This window comes from Pagrus major, chromosome 12, assembly GCF_040436345.1.
Source record: "Pagrus major chromosome 12, Pma_NU_1.0".
NCBI lineage: Eukaryota > Metazoa > Chordata > Actinopteri > Spariformes > Sparidae > Pagrus > Pagrus major.
The window spans coordinates 27,431,850-27,450,816 of NC_133226.1; the positions used below are offsets into that span (position 1 = coordinate 27,431,850).

Genomic DNA, 18,967 nt, shown 5'->3' on the forward strand with positions numbered 1-18,967 from the left:
AGACGGGAAGAAAAGACACAACAACAGGACGGAGGAGGGAGAGAGGAGTGAGAGTGAAAACAAACAATAAAGTTAGAGGCCGTATCTTATCAGATCTTCTCTGACTGACGCGTGCTGCTGCTGGTAATAGAGACGGAAACCTTGTTAGTAAATGGAGGTCTGGAGAGAGAGAGATGCATAATTCATAGGCCATGTCCAAATGACAAACTGGATGAAATGAGAATTTCATAGTGCAGAAAAGAAAAGGGAGGGTGAAATAATGTGATGAGCAGAACAGGTGAGAAAAAGACGCCGAGGGCTGAAACAGGGACGAATCAAAGACTAGAGGAGAAAAATAAAGCTGATAACAGAGGAGCAGAATTATATCCCACAGTATAGATTGTGATGTCGACGCTCTCGCCACATGTGCACCTGGGGAACTCCCTGGGGAAACTTGGTGTTTTCTCCATTATCCTGTTCACAATAATATCATATTCTACACTAAATAAACAAGATATACTGTCGAATGTCTTAGATGTGGGATGAACATTAAACTCTGACTGAAACTGAGGTGAAGCTACACGTTATAATATGACAAATGTAGAAGCCTTAGGTCAAAACTACACTTTACATGTTTAAAAACAGCGTGAAAGTAGCATCTGTTGTGTTTAGTACACGATTATGATGTGTTGCCACGGCTACAAAGATCTTTATAAACTCAGTTAGGGCTGCAACTAAACCTTCTTTTCATGATTGATCGTGTAAAATGTCAAAAAAAATTGAGAAAAAGGCTCATCACAAATTCCCAGAGCTCAAAGTGACGTCTTCAAACTGCTTCTTTTGTCCAACCAACAGGTGAAAACACAAAGACTTCATTAACTGTCCTAAATGACAAAGAACAGCAGCAAATCTCCACATCTCAGAAGCTGGAACCAGATATGACTGAAACGATTAATCTGTTGTCAAAAAATAGTTGGTGATTAATTTCCCTCAGTTCCTAATTCTAACTAATTTGAACTAATTCTTGATGTTTATGCTTTTATGAAAAAAGTATATCTTGGCTCCACTCTCTTGGAGCTGTCTAATACCACCAGCCATTAAAACAATTATTCCGACATAATCCACTAAATTTGTTATTTTTAATCAAAGAAATATTTAAAATCTTCCACTTTGAGATAGAATCTGGATAAATGAAAACGCTCATAATGAAAGATAATCAAGTGCTGGAACTTTACTGTTACTGTGAATAAGAAAGTAAGAAACTGTTCTGCTACTCAGTTATTCATCCTTGATCCACATTAACTGTCTGGGCCCAAATGAATCATAAAGTCACCTTTGGTTTGGACTTGGCCTCACTCTTCTTCTTCTTCTGTGCTGTGATGTTGTCTGAATCTGAGTCGTCCTCGGAGTCGGTCTCTGAGCCGGAGGAGCTTTCAGCTGACGAGCTGCTCGACTGGGCCACAGGTCCGTTACCGTTTTCATCTGAGTCACTGAAACACACGAGAAACTGGCCTATTAACATTAACAACACCACAGAAGTGTTATTAACTGCATAATAAACATGTTTTGTTAGATAGAAAGAGCATTAAAGCATAAAAACATTACAAACATGTTTCTGAGTGTTACTGAGCTTTTTTGTTGCTTTATTAAGATTATTACATACATTACTTTGCATCGATCACATGGACACTGATAACACAGACAGTGTTTACAAAAACAACTTCATAACCAAGAATCAGGTGACTGACCTTCAGTGATTATTGAGGCCTGACAATGTCTTCACACTACTCAAGTTAAATGTCACTCTTTTCATATTTTGAGGCAGGAGTAAATTAGCAAATAAGAAAAGTTGATATTTACAGTCAGCTGCAAACACGCACTTCAGTTTGGTGTCTGCTGACGGGACGTTAAACACAAACTGGTTTGAAATTAAACAGAAACCAGTCGGAAGTTTCCTGGAAATGCAAAAATGAAATTAGCAGCTCTATATTAGATGCTTGTCGGAAATCAGCAGACTTTTGTTATTAAATAATATTGGAACATTTTTGCTGTTATTTTGAGTATTTGAAATATGTTGCTTGCTTAAAACCAACTGCTTTACCATAAAAGTTTCTGGACCTGTGAAAAAGTCTCAAAAACACCAGGAAACTTGGGCAATATGTTGTTTTGTCTTTTCCATCCAGACTGAAGCGTGGCGACGTCAGAACAACAGCGATCAATCTGTTTGTGTTTGTGAAGTTAATTCACTCAAAAAGATTTTTTCCATCTTTCTCCTCTCTCTTCCACTCGCTCTGTCCCTCTTCAATTTGTCCCGATAATGAGTGTTTACTCCGCCTGCCTGGGATTTTCAGCCGTTAAATTAATGAGGGGAATTGTGACGGTAACTGGCTTTTTAACTTGGGCGATGATGAAAAGCCAGTATTAATTTGGCCTACAGATTTCATTTGCTGCGAACAGGAAAAAGTGATATAAATCACTGTGGGCCTGATTAGGCCCTGCCTGAAATGACTGGGCCATAATGAGGGCATTATGCTGTGTTTGTTGTGGAAGCACTGGGGTGAGCTGCTCTAATTACTGTGTGTATGTGTGTGTGCGCGTGTTTGTGTGTGTTTGAGCACTGGGGTGAGTTGCTCTAATTATACTCTCTAATGGAGAGAACAGGGTCAGCCGCCGGCCTGTCACACACTGAAATCAGGTACACTCGCTGTGAGTTTGTGTGTCCGTGAGCAAATGAAGTAGAGTGCACAAGAAACTAAATTTGCCGGTGTGTAAGAGAGTGTACGTGAGCATATTCAGCAGTAATGACTCAAATCTCATTCATTGGTAACACCAGGCTGCTAAATGACCAATCAAAAGTCATTATCCATTAGCCATGTAAATGTGGGCTACGCTACTGGAGGAAGATTCTCCTTGATTAGCTTGTTAATGGGACTCACACTAACGATATTCAGGCAGCTCTGCCAGCCTTGTGTGTGTGTGTGTGTGTGTGTGTGTGTGTGTGTGTGTGTGTGTGTGTGTGTGTGTGTGTGTGTGTGTGTGTGTGTGTGTCTCTCATAGATTATATTAAAGTTGGTGTAAGGTTACTCCGCCTCAGAATCTGTCGACTGCTGTGTTTACATGCACTCTAGTTTCCTGCTTTTGATCAGGTCGCTGTACTTTGATGTGAGCGTTGTGGTTCGCGAGGTCACTTCAGGATTCATTCTGGGTTTTCAGTGTTACGACTCTGGTTCACTTTTTCGCACATCGCCATGGTAACATAGCTCCGGAGCAGGTTATGTGTGAGATGACAGATCAAGACGCATAAAAGCACCACCTTCTTTATCATTCATAGAAGATCCTGTGGAGCTCGATGTGGATTGTGATGGGTGTACTCGAGGACATCGAGGTTCTGCTCGAGGTTTCTGCCTGTTAAAAGGCTGTTTTTCTCGCCACTATCTAGACGTTTGGTCTAGACCTGCTCAAATTGTAAAGTGTCATGAGATGACTTTCATTGACTGATTAAATGTGTGTTAAATGTTTGACACCACGGGGGTTTCAGCTGAATTAATAAGATGAAAACTGTCTACACACATCACAAGTTGTCTAGTACTTCAGTATATCCCCCATACAGTATGTACATACTGTATGTATCTAGCAGCTCCTCTGCTGAATTCTTATTTTCTTTACGACGGGAGCGGAGGAGTGGAGAGGGCTGTGTTTTATCTCAAACGATATATTATTTTGCACTATTGACACCTCATATAGCTGCAGATCAATTAACACATTAACGAGGCACATCAGCGGAGAGGAGACTTTTTCTTATAACTTTGGAAACTAACATATTATTTTGCTCCGTCACACACCTGTCAGTCAAGCAAAGAAACGGAGAGGATTCCGTCTCATAACTTTACAAACTGTTGTATTTTTTCTCGCTACTGATGCTTCATATCCAGATCACTTCACACACACGAGTAAAGCCTTCAGCATATGAACAAGGAACTTAACGCTCACATGAATATGACAGCTCAACGATTAAAACAACACTGATGTCAACACTGAAGCAGCAAAGCTGAACACAGATTCATGATCATCATTCTCGCAGAAGGAAAAAAAAAAAACTGTCCGTCAACTTCACGTGAGAGTCGCACAGTAACGTTACAGCCAACGCAGTCGTGTGCTGGGAAACATGGGGCATCGTGACACGACAGCTGTCAATCAAAGACAGTTGACAGATTCCCTCAGAGATATTAACGATTATTTAGACAGGATTCCTAAAAGATCGTTTTAAATGTAAAATATTTCTCACTGAAAATGTTGTTGAATTCAAGTAAATTAATACAGTTTGATAACACAACATGGTGGTGATGCAAGTTCTTTCTAGAAAAAAGGATCCGTCCTCCGGGAAACACGGTACTTATAACGTAATCATAGTCAGATCTATAGTACAGGACTTGTAGATGATGAGGCAGTGATATTATAAGTCTGTTAATGAACTAATCCAAACAGTCGGACACTTTTTTGGCAGCTGTCCTTCCTGCATTTGGCAGCTGTAACTGTGATTATGTGTTTAACTTCTTCCTCTATCTGTCTAATAGTTTAAAATATTCTGCTCTTGCTGTAGACTTGTCCATGTTTGTAGTTACATTCTCCACTTTTATCTGAGCACCCTCATGCCTCGATGTGGAGCCAGACAACAGAAACACACCCAGAGTATGTTGAACTTGAACACTAGTGCGTTTGTCAACACACAGGGACTAAATGTAGAGTTCACACCCTTTATTAAAGTTGTGTAGACGGCATCTATTTTCAAAATGCACCCTTGTTTGTGTTGTTTACGTTTACTTTTTCATACATTATTACCAAATTTTTTATGTTTTTGTTACAATTTTATTCATTTTTTTAAGATTTCCCCTCCAACATTAAGTTGTGATGTAGTGCTGGTGTAATCTTGAGACAGACTCAGATGTGTGCACTTACCCAGTCGGCTGCAACCGGATCTAAAGGTTAGACTCTTCAATAACTGGAAATAGAGGTCTGGTCTGTTCATTTATCTAAGTATGAGGCGTTTTAAGATAAGAGCTTGTGTCTCTGCTGAGTGCGAGGAGGACGATGCAGCTGAAGGATGAAAATAACAGCAAGGTCACAGAAGGAAGTGAAGAGAAAACAACTGACAAAGAGGAACTTCCTTTAACAGTCAGCCCGGTTTGAACATCAGATCAACTATCGACAAATAACAACAAACACTGAGTGAATAATTACATCAGTGTGACATGGGAGCTGCATCCACGCACAGCCGAATTAGGCATGGAATTGAAAAGACAGCATCTAATACCACTTTTACACTGAAATTAGCGCATATACGGAGGTTTTTAAATCGGCAATTAACTCTGTTCACATTGAGTCTGCCTTTGTTTTTTTCCCTTGTGTGTCACGTTCGTCATCACAAACACATCGTTAAACTTGTTTTAAAAAGTCTTAATCAATAATATTCTGAATAAGATGCATAGGTTTTTCCAGAACTGATAGCTGAAGTTGCTGAGTGAGTGAGACATCTCGCTTCTTTCTGATCTCTGAAGAGTTGCACGTGCTCAGCACGATCAGGAAGCCGACAGGAACTGAAGCCACAGACAACGGCTACTTTTTAAATATCTTTAACTTCAGTCTCTCTTTCAAACTCAGCGCCGACTGAATGATGTTCAAGCTGCTCGACAGAGACAGATGGAAAGATAACAAGCTAATCACCTTAACTTCAACACACGTCACAGCTTCACGCCTACAGCGGAGAGCGTTTTCACCCGGATGTTGTGTTCAAATCACAGCCGAGCCAAGCGGGAGGCCATAAAATCCAGTGACTACTGCGGGGTTAACTAGCCTGGGAGTAAAACCTAATATACTTTCACACTGCACACAAAAGCCAGATGTTAGCGGGTTTAAGTGGGTTTTCTGGCCAGTGTGAAAGGGGTATAATTCTGTTTCTCTAAAGTTTTCATGTTTCTGACGGCCTAAATCTCGTTTTTGGTTGTGTTTCTTTCTGTTTTTGTTTTGACGTCCTTGTTGTCGGAGCAAACATAAAAATCCAGCAAGTATAAGAATCATATTTCCTCACAACGTCAGATTTTTTGTGCTGGATGAAATATTTGTGAGTTCAGGTAAGAGAAGATCAAACTGAACAGAAGGAAGTCTCACGGCAGCAGGTGGGTTGTCATGCAGACAATAAAAATGGCAAAAGTTGTGAACAGATGGGAGTTTGAGCTTATTGATGCAGCAAAGCACTGATCACATTTGTTGTTGACTATGACTCACATAGACACACAGACACACACACACACACACACACACACACACACACACACACACACACACACACACAATCTGTTCAATCAATATCTTTTCAAAAGGATTTCACTTTCACACATTCAGTGGTACACTGTTCCTCTTGCTTCATTACACTTGATGCATATCAGGGATGTTATCATTAAACTTGTGCAGTTTGACGGGGTAATGTATGTACGTATCAACCATCTATAGTGACTGAGATTCAGGTTACTGCTAACTGTTTGTGTCTGAGCCTTCTTGCACACCCCCTCCAGTGTTGTGAAGATATTTCATCACCCATGTCTTCCTTCATGAGACCCCGACACAAACGAATCATACAAAGATGAAATTAAACCTTTATCATAACAACGTCCTACGATTGCTTCCTCTAATGAGGAAATACCAGGTTTATCTAATGAGTGGTTTTGAGACAGATATAAAATTTCTAATTTGGAGATATTTAAAAAAAATAAATAAAAAATGTTATGTCATATTTGGTTGATATTTCTGAGAAAGACATTAATATTTAATCTTCTCTGTATATATTGTGCACTTTCCTTAACCCCTTATCAGCCCACAACCGAAAATCCTGGATCCTGGTTTAAAATGTGACCAGGAAGGATTGATATTCAAATATTTACAAGTGTCAAACCAAACGTTAATCATATTTGATACTATAGGGTTGTCTGTATTTTTGCTTAGGTGTTCATGATCTGCTGACTACAAATACAAGTTTTATCACACTGTAGACTCGGCTTCCTTGTGTTTGGCTCAACTGTTGAGTGTTTATTCTGTAATATTGTCTTTAACTAAGTGAGGAAGAGGAAGAGAAAGAGAACGAAACAGGAAACATCTGGACACAGAGCTCACAGGAAGAAAAGTGATGCCTTCAGAGTCTCACAGACAGGTGGGACTTCACTGTACCTGTCAGCAGCAGTCGGCTTGTTCTTCTTCAGTGGTGCCTTTTTGGTCTTTTTCTTCTTCTTTTGTTCTGCTTCAGATTCACTGGAGCTCTTTTCAGATCCACTGGAACTCTTTCCAGAATCACTGGAGGTCTTTTCGGACTCTTCACTGCTTTCCTCCTCGCTCTCACTGCCCGACTCTGTAGACACATATCAAACATCAGCCTGATGAATTAAAGTAATAATCTTCATATTATCATCAAGTTTTCAAATCGTGTTTTTGATCACGTTTATGATAATTTTGTTCAACAAAACTTTGACAAAAAAATGTTCTTTCTCCCTTTTCTCTGTGACTAAGACGAGACGTTGACGAGCAAAAAAATAGATTTAAACTATTGAGATCATCAGATCTTACCACATCTAAAGGATAAAAACATACATCGTCAACAACACAGAGACAGAAACAAACCTTCATCACTGCTGCTGCTGCTGCTGTCTTCACTGCCACTGCTCTCTGATCCTTCCTCTTCTTTCTCCTCTTCATCGTCAGAGTAGAACTTGTCTTCAGATTTAGATTTCTTGGTCTTCCCAACCAACGGTGCCCATTCTTTCACCTGAGCAGATACAGTGGAGGGAAGTGAGTCAATTAAATACGAGATTCATAATTTAGGGATGAGTGTACATCTGTATTTTTAATCATTTTAACATCTTATTCAAAGGCAGTATTTTGCTTTGAAGGAGCTCAGTGGGCAGAAAATAAACCATTTGTCTGCATTCAACTACAGTGTTATTATTAAGACCAAAGTTAGGAGGAGGAGGAGGAGGAGCAGAAGAAGAAGAAGAAGAAATATATTTTCTGCATAACAAAGATAAAGTCTGAGCTGGTACTCGGCAGAATCAATAACTTCCCTCACTGAAAACAAAGCCCTTTTTTATTTTTGTAATGTTTGTTCTTTAACTTATAACGAGGCACCAAAAGTTGAATGCGGGTTAATTTCCAAATGAAGCATCCTAGAAGACGAGGTTTGAACGATGATGATGTTGGAGGTCAGAAAAGTTTAAAACATTTTCTGATCACCGCTGCCTCTAATTACATCATCAATCATATCTTACACTCTCCTGCTGTGATCATATTTTCTCTGCTGTATTTCATTACAACTTATTTTTATCTTTTAATGATCCAATCCCATGCACATGTATATTTTCATATTGCTTTGTGTTTATTTCATAACTTGTCTCATGGATAAGGTCGGTGTTATTCTTTATTTTTCTTCTTGTCAACAAATCCTCTGAAAAGACTGAACCCAACATGTGTTAATCGACTCTCAGTACTTTCAGACTTCTCTGTCTGACACACACAGAGTCTTGTTATTTACTTTATATTACTCGAAGGCAGATAGCTTTGTTCCAGCAGCTATCACTCAGATGAGTAAATCGTACCACATTTACACGGATGCTACAGAAGCAACATCTATTTATTTTCTTCAGTTTTTACTGGATTTTAACGCATTTATTCTGGTGGCTATTGATTTCAGTGTTTTTTATTGTTAGTTCTCTCTTACGTCCTGATTAGTGAAGCCATGAGTACTTTTATCATCTTCATTAATGTTTGTCTGTTGTCAGTGTTGTTGTCTTAAGATGGACGCCTCGTCTTCTCCTGCAAACCAAATCTACCCACAGGTTCAAATAAAGTCTCCTGAGCCTGAGTCTGAACCTGAGTCACTTATCAAAATAGTTTCTGATTAATTTTCTGACGATCAGCTAATTAACTAATCAACAAATTGTCTCAGCTCAATAAACCATGACAGTGAATGATGATGTATCTCACACCACTACAGGCTGAAAAATGCCTCATTATGTCTGACAGAGACACTGAAAGTGAAGAGAGGATTTAGAGTTGGACACATGAAGTGTTAGTATGATGAGGAGTGTGTGAGGAGGCTGGACTCCTTACCGGCTCAATGACCTCCACGTTCCTCACAGACTGGTCCGGAGCAACAGCTGGCCAGTCTGACAGCTCCTGGTACCCAGTAGCTTTAATGTTGAGGCTGTGGGAGAGGGTGCCCAGCTGGAACCGGTCTCGATCTGACAGCAGAACAGAAAAGAGAAAAGAAACAAAAAAGATGAGTGTGGTGAAAAACAAACGGCCAGCGGTGGAATTTAACTAAGGACATTATTTATCTACTTCTTCTCCCCTACGTCAAGAGGAAAACTTAAAATATAATGTTTTTATATAAATAAAGTACACAACAGTTTATACGAGTATACCACCTCAGCTACAGCAGTATAAACCTGCTTTTACATTAATGAGAATCATTAAGAGTATAACAGTCTGCAGGGACACTTTACTGCATTACTTTGAATACTTCAAGTACATTTTCCTGATTATACCTAAACACTATGGAGGACAGAACCTGCCAAAATAATACTTACACAAATAAATGACTCAATAAATAAACTAATATCCGGGTAAATGCATGAGAAATAAATGTAGGCATTAATTATAAAATGTGACAAATTAATATTTCTGCTTTGATTTGCTGTGTTTATTTACATTCCCACTTAATTTATTTATAGTTTTTGGAATAACAATTTATGATTCTTATATATCAATGTATTTATTCATTTATGTATTTATTTTTTGTTTTATTTTCCCTTTGCATTTTCCCCCACTTACTTCCACAAGCCTTTAAATTTCTGTATTATTATTATTTTTGCATTTCTTCACGCATTTCTGCTCCATTATGCAAATGAGAGGGGCTGCCATTCAAAGCCAGTCACAATCAATCACAGTTTGGTGGGACTGGGGGGGGGGGGGGGGGGGATAATGCATATTTGCATAATGTAGCAGAAATGTATAAAGAAATGTAAAAAGAAAAAAACATAAACCAGAATGGCACTCAGAAGCAGCAGCTTCAAATTATATTCACTCATACATACCAGCCACCTAAATACGCCTGATTGTTTTCATCAAGATCCATGTGTTACTCCCTAAAATCTAAAGCAAATGTTGAGAAACGCCTTATCTCCCAGTGTTAAGGAGAATGAGAAAGAAAATCTGTCCCTTTATCTGGATCTGCACCAAAAGTTACTGAGGTCTATTCTGGACCGAGACTCATCCTCTAACAAAAAGACACAGGCGCAAACAAAACTTTCTTGGTGGTGGAAATACGTTTGGGGAAATAAATAAAGTGAAAATTATCCAGAAATCATTCAGAAATAAATACGTAGTTAATAGATTAATTTAAAAATGAAATAAATAAATAAAATTGACAACTTAGCTAAATTGAAACCGAAATATCAATTTATGTCACATTTTATAAATTACTTAATTACTAAATTTGTTATAAATGTTTTTGTTTGATTTAATGACACACACAAACACATTTATAACCTTTTATTTATTTATTTATTTTTGATTTTGGCAGTTTTGGTCTTCCGTACCATACTTTTACTTATAATTTGATGAATGCAGGACTTTTGCTTGTAACAGAGTATTTTCACAGTGTGTATTAGTACTTTTACTTCAGTAGGGGGAGGTAATTAAAGGATAAAGGACATGTTGTGTGTGGCAGAGAGATCATTCTCTCCTAACGAGGGAGCCAGTGCTTAAACTCTCACTGTATGCATATGGAAACCTTTAATAAAAGAGCTCAGCTCTCTGTTTCTGTGAGCACACATTCACTCCTCTCTCACACAGGAAGGTAATCAGTATCTGTGCCTGGGGAGGTCTGCTCTAAAAACTCTGCTTTTCTAACAAAAAACGAGAAAAAAAGACTTCACTTGTGAATATTAAGAATGACAGGGGTGGTTAACGCTTTCCATAAACATCCAGTAGGTGCAAACTGCCTCTGAATTTTAATGCAGCGGGAGGCAGTTTCTGTCCCTTTTGTCAAGGAGGGAGAGAGAGCGAAGAGACAGCTAAATGAGGGAGATTTTTTTTCCCTCCGAGTGTCTGAAAAAGGTTAGCATTAGCTCAATTATTTACCCATCTCATTAGTCCAAGGTAAAGGGGGTCTGACCTAACTGCCCTTCAGAGAGACAGACACACCAGAATAATAAAACCACCACCTGAATCAACGCTGCGTACTTCTTGAGATAGAGCCAATAGACGAGAAATAGATGAATTACCAGAGAGGAATGGTTTTTAATCTAGAAACGTTCAGCACAGTGAGAGGATTTAATACCTTTCAAAATAAAGATAATGGGCTGATATTACAAATGTATGAAGTACCTTTGAAGGCAGACTCGAGCACTGGGGCCGGTTTGGGGGCCAGCAGGATGCGTCGGGCGTACTTGTTGAGGGCGCCGCTCTTCTCGTTGGGCACGATCAGCTGTCTTATGAAGCGTGTTCGGTCTCTGATGTCGTAGTTCTGGTCGTACTTGCCGAGGTTCAGGATGTACTGGGTCAGCAGCTTGGTCTGGAGCCAGAGAGGAGGTGAAGAGATTGGAAGAGAAAAGTACGATGAGATGTTAGAGAGGGGAAGAGGATAAAGAGACGAGCATTTGGGAGTAAAGGTTTTGTGAAGGATGTTCATGAAACTGCTTTATGAGCAGGAAAAATAACATTAAAAGGAATATTTCAACATTTTATTTGATATACTTATTTTTGTCTGTTCTGACAGAAGATCATTACAACCCTCACGTCTGTAAGTCAAGTATAGAGCTGAAATCTTGTATTTCCAGGAGCTCAATGTCACCAGTCGCTTTTTGCCAAGACATACAGCAGATACATCACATTGATCTCTGCGAGGCAGCTGGATTTGTGAGATCATATAATCATTGGCCAATCAGCATCCTTTCAGGAACTACTGGCAGCTGGTGTGGTTTTTAGATGTGACAACCAGCGAGAGAAGCAACTGTTCCTTAGAAAAAAACAATGGCGGCTCCTCAAGAGGTTAGCGTAGCTGCTATAGCATCAGTTATATCAGAGCCGGAGAGTCTATTTAATTGAAAGAAGAAGAAAGAAGGTTTATTCCTTTAAAAATCAATAAGAACTAGAGTATTGCCATAAACTTCACATACAACCTCCTCTTTGCTCCCATATTCTGGTTCTTATCTCAACCTGGATGAGTGAAAAACTCGTCCCGTCTCAAAACAGGGAGGACGATCACTTACACTGACGTATATCATTGTGGCAGGCGTAAAAACAGAAATTACTGCTGCAGTGAAGCAAACATTATAACCCAAATCCTTTTCTTTGTCTCTCCCTCTCTCCTTCTCTCTGCTCCCCGACACATTACGAGGAGCTGGAGGTGTAATGATGTGCTCGTTTGAGGAGGCTCGTCTGGGCTCATAAAGCCGCTCAGAGGCCAGAATCACCTCATCTGACTGAATGGGCCTGTAGACACCAGGCTGTGAACGGAGATGCTCCATTACATTAAAACCGTCTCGTTCACAGCTCTATCTTCAACCTGAGCAGCACTTCGCTCTGAGCTGCAGAAGTGATCAAGACGAGGCTGCATCTTGAAAAATAAAACACTTCAAGGAATCATTCAGATTATCAATTTCAACATTTTTGTCAATATTTTTTCAAACTGTATTTGAAACAGAAAGCAAATATTACACAGCTAAAAAGCAACATCGTTATTCTTCGGAAGGAGGACGAGCTTTTGCACCGCAAATGAAGGCATCAACCACTCATGCAGTGCAAAACTGACATCACGTCCAAAATCAAGAGGAAGACTCGTAGATTTGTTTGTCTTCAGCCTGTATAAAATGACAAAGGACACAAGACCATAAAGAAGATGTGACAAAAGTGACCAACACGACCAATTTTAGCGTGAGTCTCTCCATTTTCATCCCCTTCTCTCGCTAATCGCCTGATTTCGTAGTGATACAAATCAAAAACGTGTTTCTCAGTTTTTCGTGAGACGTGTGTCGTAAAACAACGCTGCCTTCAGTTTGTCACTCGTCCCCGCGCTCAGTTTGTCCCTGAGAAAAGACGAAACTGGTCCCAGAACCAAAAAATATGCTTTCAAATTTCAGTTCATTTGGTGAACGACTTACCCCTTTATTATCTGATTTGCACCACAAATAGCGTTTGAGTGTCCGGTGTGTAAATGCCTTTAAACATTTACTGCCAATTTCAGAATTCTGTTGTGTTAATCCGGCACAATATTTGCTCATTGTTCAGTTTTCGACATGCTGGAACAGGATTTTCACTGATTCGATTTTCTACCTGCTTGGAGTTGGTCAGGTAGAGTTTGGCTGCCAGGTTGACCGTCTGCAGCTTCACTATGTCCTCCTCTGCTGTGAAAGTCTTCGCCATCTTACGGAGGAGATCAGGTGCGATCTTTGGCACCCTCTCACAGTACTCTCCCATCAGCCACAGGATGCTGGCTCGGGCCATCGGGACCTGACAAATCACAGAGAAAGAGCAGGAGTCAGGAGCACAAACACTTCTTCCTGTCTAAACGTTCATGTTGAACAACCACAAATCAAAAGTACAAAGACGAAACATACAGTGATGTTGTCGAAGAGCTTGGCCATGTGTTTGATGATCTCACTGTGCTGTGTGGGCTGAGTCTGAAGCAACTTCTTGATCACCACCACACTCTCGGCCACCACAGTCTCTGCAAAGACAGTCAGTCACAGCACATTAATACACTGAGGAAGGTAAAAACACTGCGAGGCTGCACAATGAAGGCATTTTACCGTCTCTGTTGGAGAGCAGCAGCACCAGACCGTTCAGACACGTGTCCGTCACCTCAGAGATGTTGGTGGCACACCTGCCGATGGCCTGAATGGTGGCCGCCGCGAACGCCTTGTCCTGACTCTTCACATAGGTCTGAACAAAGACAAAGAAACAATGTAAGTAACCAACCCTAAACTTAACTGTGGATATCAGCGACAGGTAATCATTAAGAAACAAACCTGGAATTCCCTCAGAATAGTGGAAATGTTGGCTTCATTGGCCAGGTTGGTCAGGATCTCCAACTACAAAGATCAAAAAGGAGAGGGTGGTTGGCATGAAGGCTCAAGAAACAATCAATAACATATTGATCTTGTCAAACAGTTTTCAGAAATAATTGTAAAGCCTTTAGTTACGCAGGAAATCACCTTTTGTGAACTGTCAAAACTGCAGGAGAGAATCAAGTTTGTAAATGTGTCGAAAACATTTAAATAACGCTGATATAATCTGTGTGTTATTCCACCACAACCAAACTTTTCCTCACATTAAACTGGTGTTTACCTTCAGTGTTTTGATGTGTGTGGCGTCTGTAGATCTCACATAGAAACTCTTCATGAAGGGCTCAAACATCCCCTGGTTGTTTGGAGATAATTCAGTGTTATTAGACCGCCCGTGTCGATGCAGTGCACCATTATTGTTCTTCACAGCTGTGCAGACTCACCTTCCTCTGAATGGACATCGTGGCTATGTTCTGAAGCACGATATACTGCACCTCTCTGTGAAAAGACAGAAAATAACATTCAGACATCAACAGCAGCTGACTGACGATGAGGCAACAGGCAGGTGCGGCATAGTGTTTTTTCATCACCTGTGGCTTCTTAGTAGTCGAACCAGTGACTTGGTGACTATGTTGACTTCATGTTTTGGGGCCAAATGCCAGTAGAGCTGAGCGACTGACATCACCACCTGAAACACACCAAAACACAGAAATTAGATGAAATTAAAATTTGTGTATTTGAATCTCTCAGGCAACATTCTGGGTGATCAGTTTGATTTTTCTTTTTCCTGTTTTTTTGTGCTCCACACTTCTCTACATGTTTCTTTTTTCTTGATTATATGTTTTTATCACTGTAAAAAGCACTTTATAACTTGTGTTTTATTTCTACTATTATTATCATTGTTAATAATAAAGCCACTACAGCATATCCCTGTACCATCTGTCCACCCGAGCTACAATTAAATGCCTTCTTCCTCCTCTCAGCGCTCTACAAAGACACTCATGACATGAATCTATGAAGGTAATTTTTCAGCGGAGCTTTAAATAGCAGGCGGACGTGTGTCCATCGTTGCAGGCAGAATGAAAGGTTGCTCAGGCGTCTATGAAGATGGAGGATGTCACTGTGTTGTCTCGAGTAAAAGACACAGCATGTCACATTTTAATCAACACTTTCATTTGGGAGCATTTTTCCTCCCGCTGCTACACAGCGACAGAGACCTTGAGGCTGCTGGGTGATGGAGATCTGCACTCACTCTGGTTTTTATCTTTTTTTTCCCTACTCTTAGGGGGGGTACTCTGTCAGGTATGTGTGTTTTTGTGCTGTGTGCCCAGGTGTGCGTGTAGGAAAGTATAGTATACTGAATTTTGAAGTGCCTGTACGTCCATACAGGACCTTTTATTTCAAAGACAGCGGTGAGATACGAGCAGAGAAACCTTGATCAATGTTTATATCTCTCAACAAGTTAGAAAACATTTACACACCCTACACTTTCTCACACTGTGAACAATATATTTCAATCATCTTTATGTCAGTCGTGTGTTGACTCTACTGCTTGAAAATAGCTGTGTGTGTGTGTGTGTGTGTGTGTGTGTGTGTGTGTGTGTGTGTGTGTGTGTGTGTGTGTGTGTGTGTAAGTGTAACTCACAGCAGTGTTCCTGCTCTGCAGCAGAGGTTTGGTGTTCCTGAGCAGCAGTCTGTGGTCTGGATCCATGATGTAGGGTTTGGCCTCCGTCTGCTCTTTTCTCTCCTCAGAATCAGACTCGTAGAACGTCTTCTCATTGTTCTCATCAAAGATGGCGCCCTGAAACACAAACAACACAAAACACACTGAAGGGTTAAAGGGGCTCTGAGGAACTTCTGTCCATTTCTGAACTAGCTACTGTTGCTCTCTGTTAGCGGAGCTGAGAGGCGAAGACGAGGAACTTGAGAAGGTGCATAAAGTCACATCCTTCGGACTGTCGCTGAAAATCCAACCCGAGTCCAAGCAGCATTAAACAACTTAAACAAATTATCCACAGGCTTGTATAGACAACAGAGAGAGATGGGGAAGGTCTCATTTTTCATGTCAAGTTACAATCCGCTCACATACGGCCGATTAAAAACTGATTAATACATGAAAATTACTACAAATTGTTACATAGAGCCCCTTTTAACCATCTTCCATTAATATCCACCTGACTGACTGTGAGGTGGATGATTGCAAGTGTCACTCTGCCTGCCGTGCTCAGATTATAAAAAAAGTCAATAATAATTAGGAATCATACATATTTTTAGACATTTCTACCTCGCATCAAGTAAAGCAGCATAAAGAGCGATCATATCATATTTATTTTTATTTATTTGGTGTTTTATTTCACTAGAAACATCTGGCGGGTGAACATCACAACAGCACACTTTATGGATCTGATATTGGTTTTCCCTCACCTCCTTCCAGGGGCTGGTGAACTGCGTCCTAGCGTAGCGCGTCAGCATGGAGATGATGACCACCTGGCCCCACTCCTCCACATCCACCAGCAGGTTACACAGCTTCCTGTAGTTCTTATGAATCAGGTCGATGCGATCTGGACACACTTCCTCAAAAGCCATCACCACGCTGCCGGCCACGAGCTGCAGAAAACAACGAAGGAAAGTAGAAACAACTCGTGAGGGAGACGCTGATGTTTTTCATTTATTTCTCTCATTTTAACACTCGAATTAGTGGAAGTTGTAAGAATATGTAGCAGTTCAATTAAACAAATACTTTTTCTCTTTTAAAAAAGCAGCACTCTCGAGAAATGAAAATAAAATAGTGACCCAAGTCAAAAAAAGTAGTATTATTGCACTCGCAAAAAATACAACAACAATTTACCACTTTGATTACAACACACAGTTCAGCCGCCGAGTAGTTAGTTGATAATTAGAAAGAAAATGTTTGTACTTTAAGTTTTAACTGGCAATCCTGTGAAAGAAATCCATCAATTAGATTCTAAGAATCAACCTTTAAATTGTATTTTTTTTTTCTCAGGTACAAAACTCATTTTATGTTCAATTCATGGAGAAGAGAGGACAAGGAGGAAGCGGCAGCTGAGGGAGCCGATAATCAACCGTGTTTTATTGGTGGAAGGAAAAAACCCATTTGGCTTTTGCGTCCCCCTCCTCCACCTCCTCCACCACCACCTCCACCTCCCAACTGCCTGCTGACTGTGAGGCTGAGTGAGTGACATGGTGGTGTATTAATATGCAAACAGCATTATCACGGGCAGGCGAGGGTGAAGAAGAAGAAGAGAAAGGGAGCTGAATCTGGTCTTCCCAATTAAAGCCTTCTGGCCCCTGGTGGCCCTGTGGGAAACCGGTGCATTTACCCATCAGCATTGTCATGAGCCTGCATTGATTGTGTGTGTGCATGTGTGTGTGTATGAAATGTGTATGTGCACGGCTGCTGTCTGTAGACCGACTGAGAAATCTGGAGTGACGATTAGCTTCCCTGACTTTGATGAGTGGATTACTAGAGGGATCAAACATCTACATTTTATGGTATCACACTGATGTATGAAGCGATTTACTGAGTGACCCACAGACGGTCTGTGTATGTTCACGCGGGAAGGTCCAGTGAGGAAGCTTAGTGCCAACAGGAGGGCTGTTTTATATTTTTGCTTAACTTCTCTTTCTAACGTAAATACTGATGTCACAGTGTGATGGCTGTGGAAAAATGACACCATCCACGTATAGATTGGTTCCCTATAAACCTCACTGTCACTATGCTGTTCAGTTTGACACCGCGCTCGATTTTTTTCTCACAACAAATGAAGACAGCATAAAGGCTCATTGGATACAGATACAAACGGAGCCTTCTGTCCGTACTGTGTGTTCATTTTGTCCGTATTTCTGCATGTTCTCTGAAAGCTTATGGATACAGACCAACGGAGCAGTACCTCTGGTAGTCATGGGGGGGCAATGTAGACAATAGTTCATGCAAGACACAAACACAGGACGAGAGCAAGAAGTTTTAAAAATGGCGGAACTTTTTGAGGTTATGAGAGTTGTTGAGAAGTTTTAAACATCTGTATAATGTACTTCACCAGGGCACAGAGACAGACAGGAATCATGTGAGATGGACACTGGCAAAGGAAAAGTGGAGGTCTGTGCAAGACCAGTTTGACTCTGAGCGGCGCTCTGTAGTGGATGTATTATTTAGTGGATGCCAATGTGAGGGACACATGGAAGCATGTGCAACCAAAACAGGAAGTGGCAGTGTTTTCCCCCTGGTCACTATCACAAGGTGATGGTGGAAAATATGGACGATATGAAATATGGACGAAATTATCATTCTACATGCATAAAATGAGCCTTAATCCCACGGGGAAACACTAGGAGGGGGGAAAGTTGAAAAGTTGCTTATTTCTGCTTTAAATATAATTAGTCAAACCTGCTTTCACTGGCACGACAGGTCAAAATGCCTGTTTGCTAAGGTTCTGGTATTAAGACATCTCTCAGAGACAAAAACCCAACACAAAGGAAACAATATCAATAACAGCAGGCTATATTTCCAAAAACACTTCCTTTGAATAATCCAGAAAGTACGACACAAACTGTTTTTATACTCGTCTACAGTATCAACAAATAATTTCTAACAGGTTTGTACGTATCTATTCTTAAAATAGCTTCACAGCAGATTGAGAACAGCTTCAGTTAATATCCGTGCCAACACTTTCTATAGCAGATAAACCTACTCAGAGCAGTCAATTAGCATACATTCATCCAGCGTGTATCGCTGTGTATTTCTGCATCTCTCTCCCCTGACGCTCTCCTGTCTCTGAGGCTATTACAGGCAGCACTGTTTCTGAGCATCCTGCTGTAAGGCTTTGTGCATTCTCCACCAACTTCCCCCATTAGACACAGCT

At 40.5% G+C, this 18,967-nt stretch overlaps 1 protein-coding gene across 2 annotated transcripts in view; it reads right to left on the bottom strand.

Moving 5' to 3' along the window:
• Window positions 1-18,967, bottom strand: part of ap3b1a (adaptor related protein complex 3 subunit beta 1a) — a 65,852-nt gene that overhangs the window by 29,659 nt on the left and 17,226 nt on the right. For both annotated transcript variants that reach the window (XM_073477819.1, XM_073477820.1), the window contains exons 7-20: window positions 16,512-16,694; window positions 15,733-15,888; window positions 14,678-14,775; window positions 14,531-14,585; window positions 14,371-14,442; window positions 14,052-14,114; window positions 13,833-13,965; window positions 13,641-13,750; window positions 13,357-13,533; window positions 11,410-11,596; window positions 9,130-9,260; window positions 7,645-7,789; window positions 7,198-7,375; window positions 1,313-1,469 (exon numbers count right to left, since the gene is read on the bottom strand). In XM_073477819.1, the coding sequence (XP_073333920.1) occupies window positions 1,313-1,469; window positions 7,198-7,375; window positions 7,645-7,789; window positions 9,130-9,260; window positions 11,410-11,596; window positions 13,357-13,533; window positions 13,641-13,750; window positions 13,833-13,965; window positions 14,052-14,114; window positions 14,371-14,442; window positions 14,531-14,585; window positions 14,678-14,775; window positions 15,733-15,888; window positions 16,512-16,694 (1,845 nt within the window). The remainder of the gene's footprint in view (window positions 1-1,312; window positions 1,470-7,197; window positions 7,376-7,644; window positions 7,790-9,129; window positions 9,261-11,409; window positions 11,597-13,356; window positions 13,534-13,640; window positions 13,751-13,832; window positions 13,966-14,051; window positions 14,115-14,370; window positions 14,443-14,530; window positions 14,586-14,677; window positions 14,776-15,732; window positions 15,889-16,511; window positions 16,695-18,967) is intronic.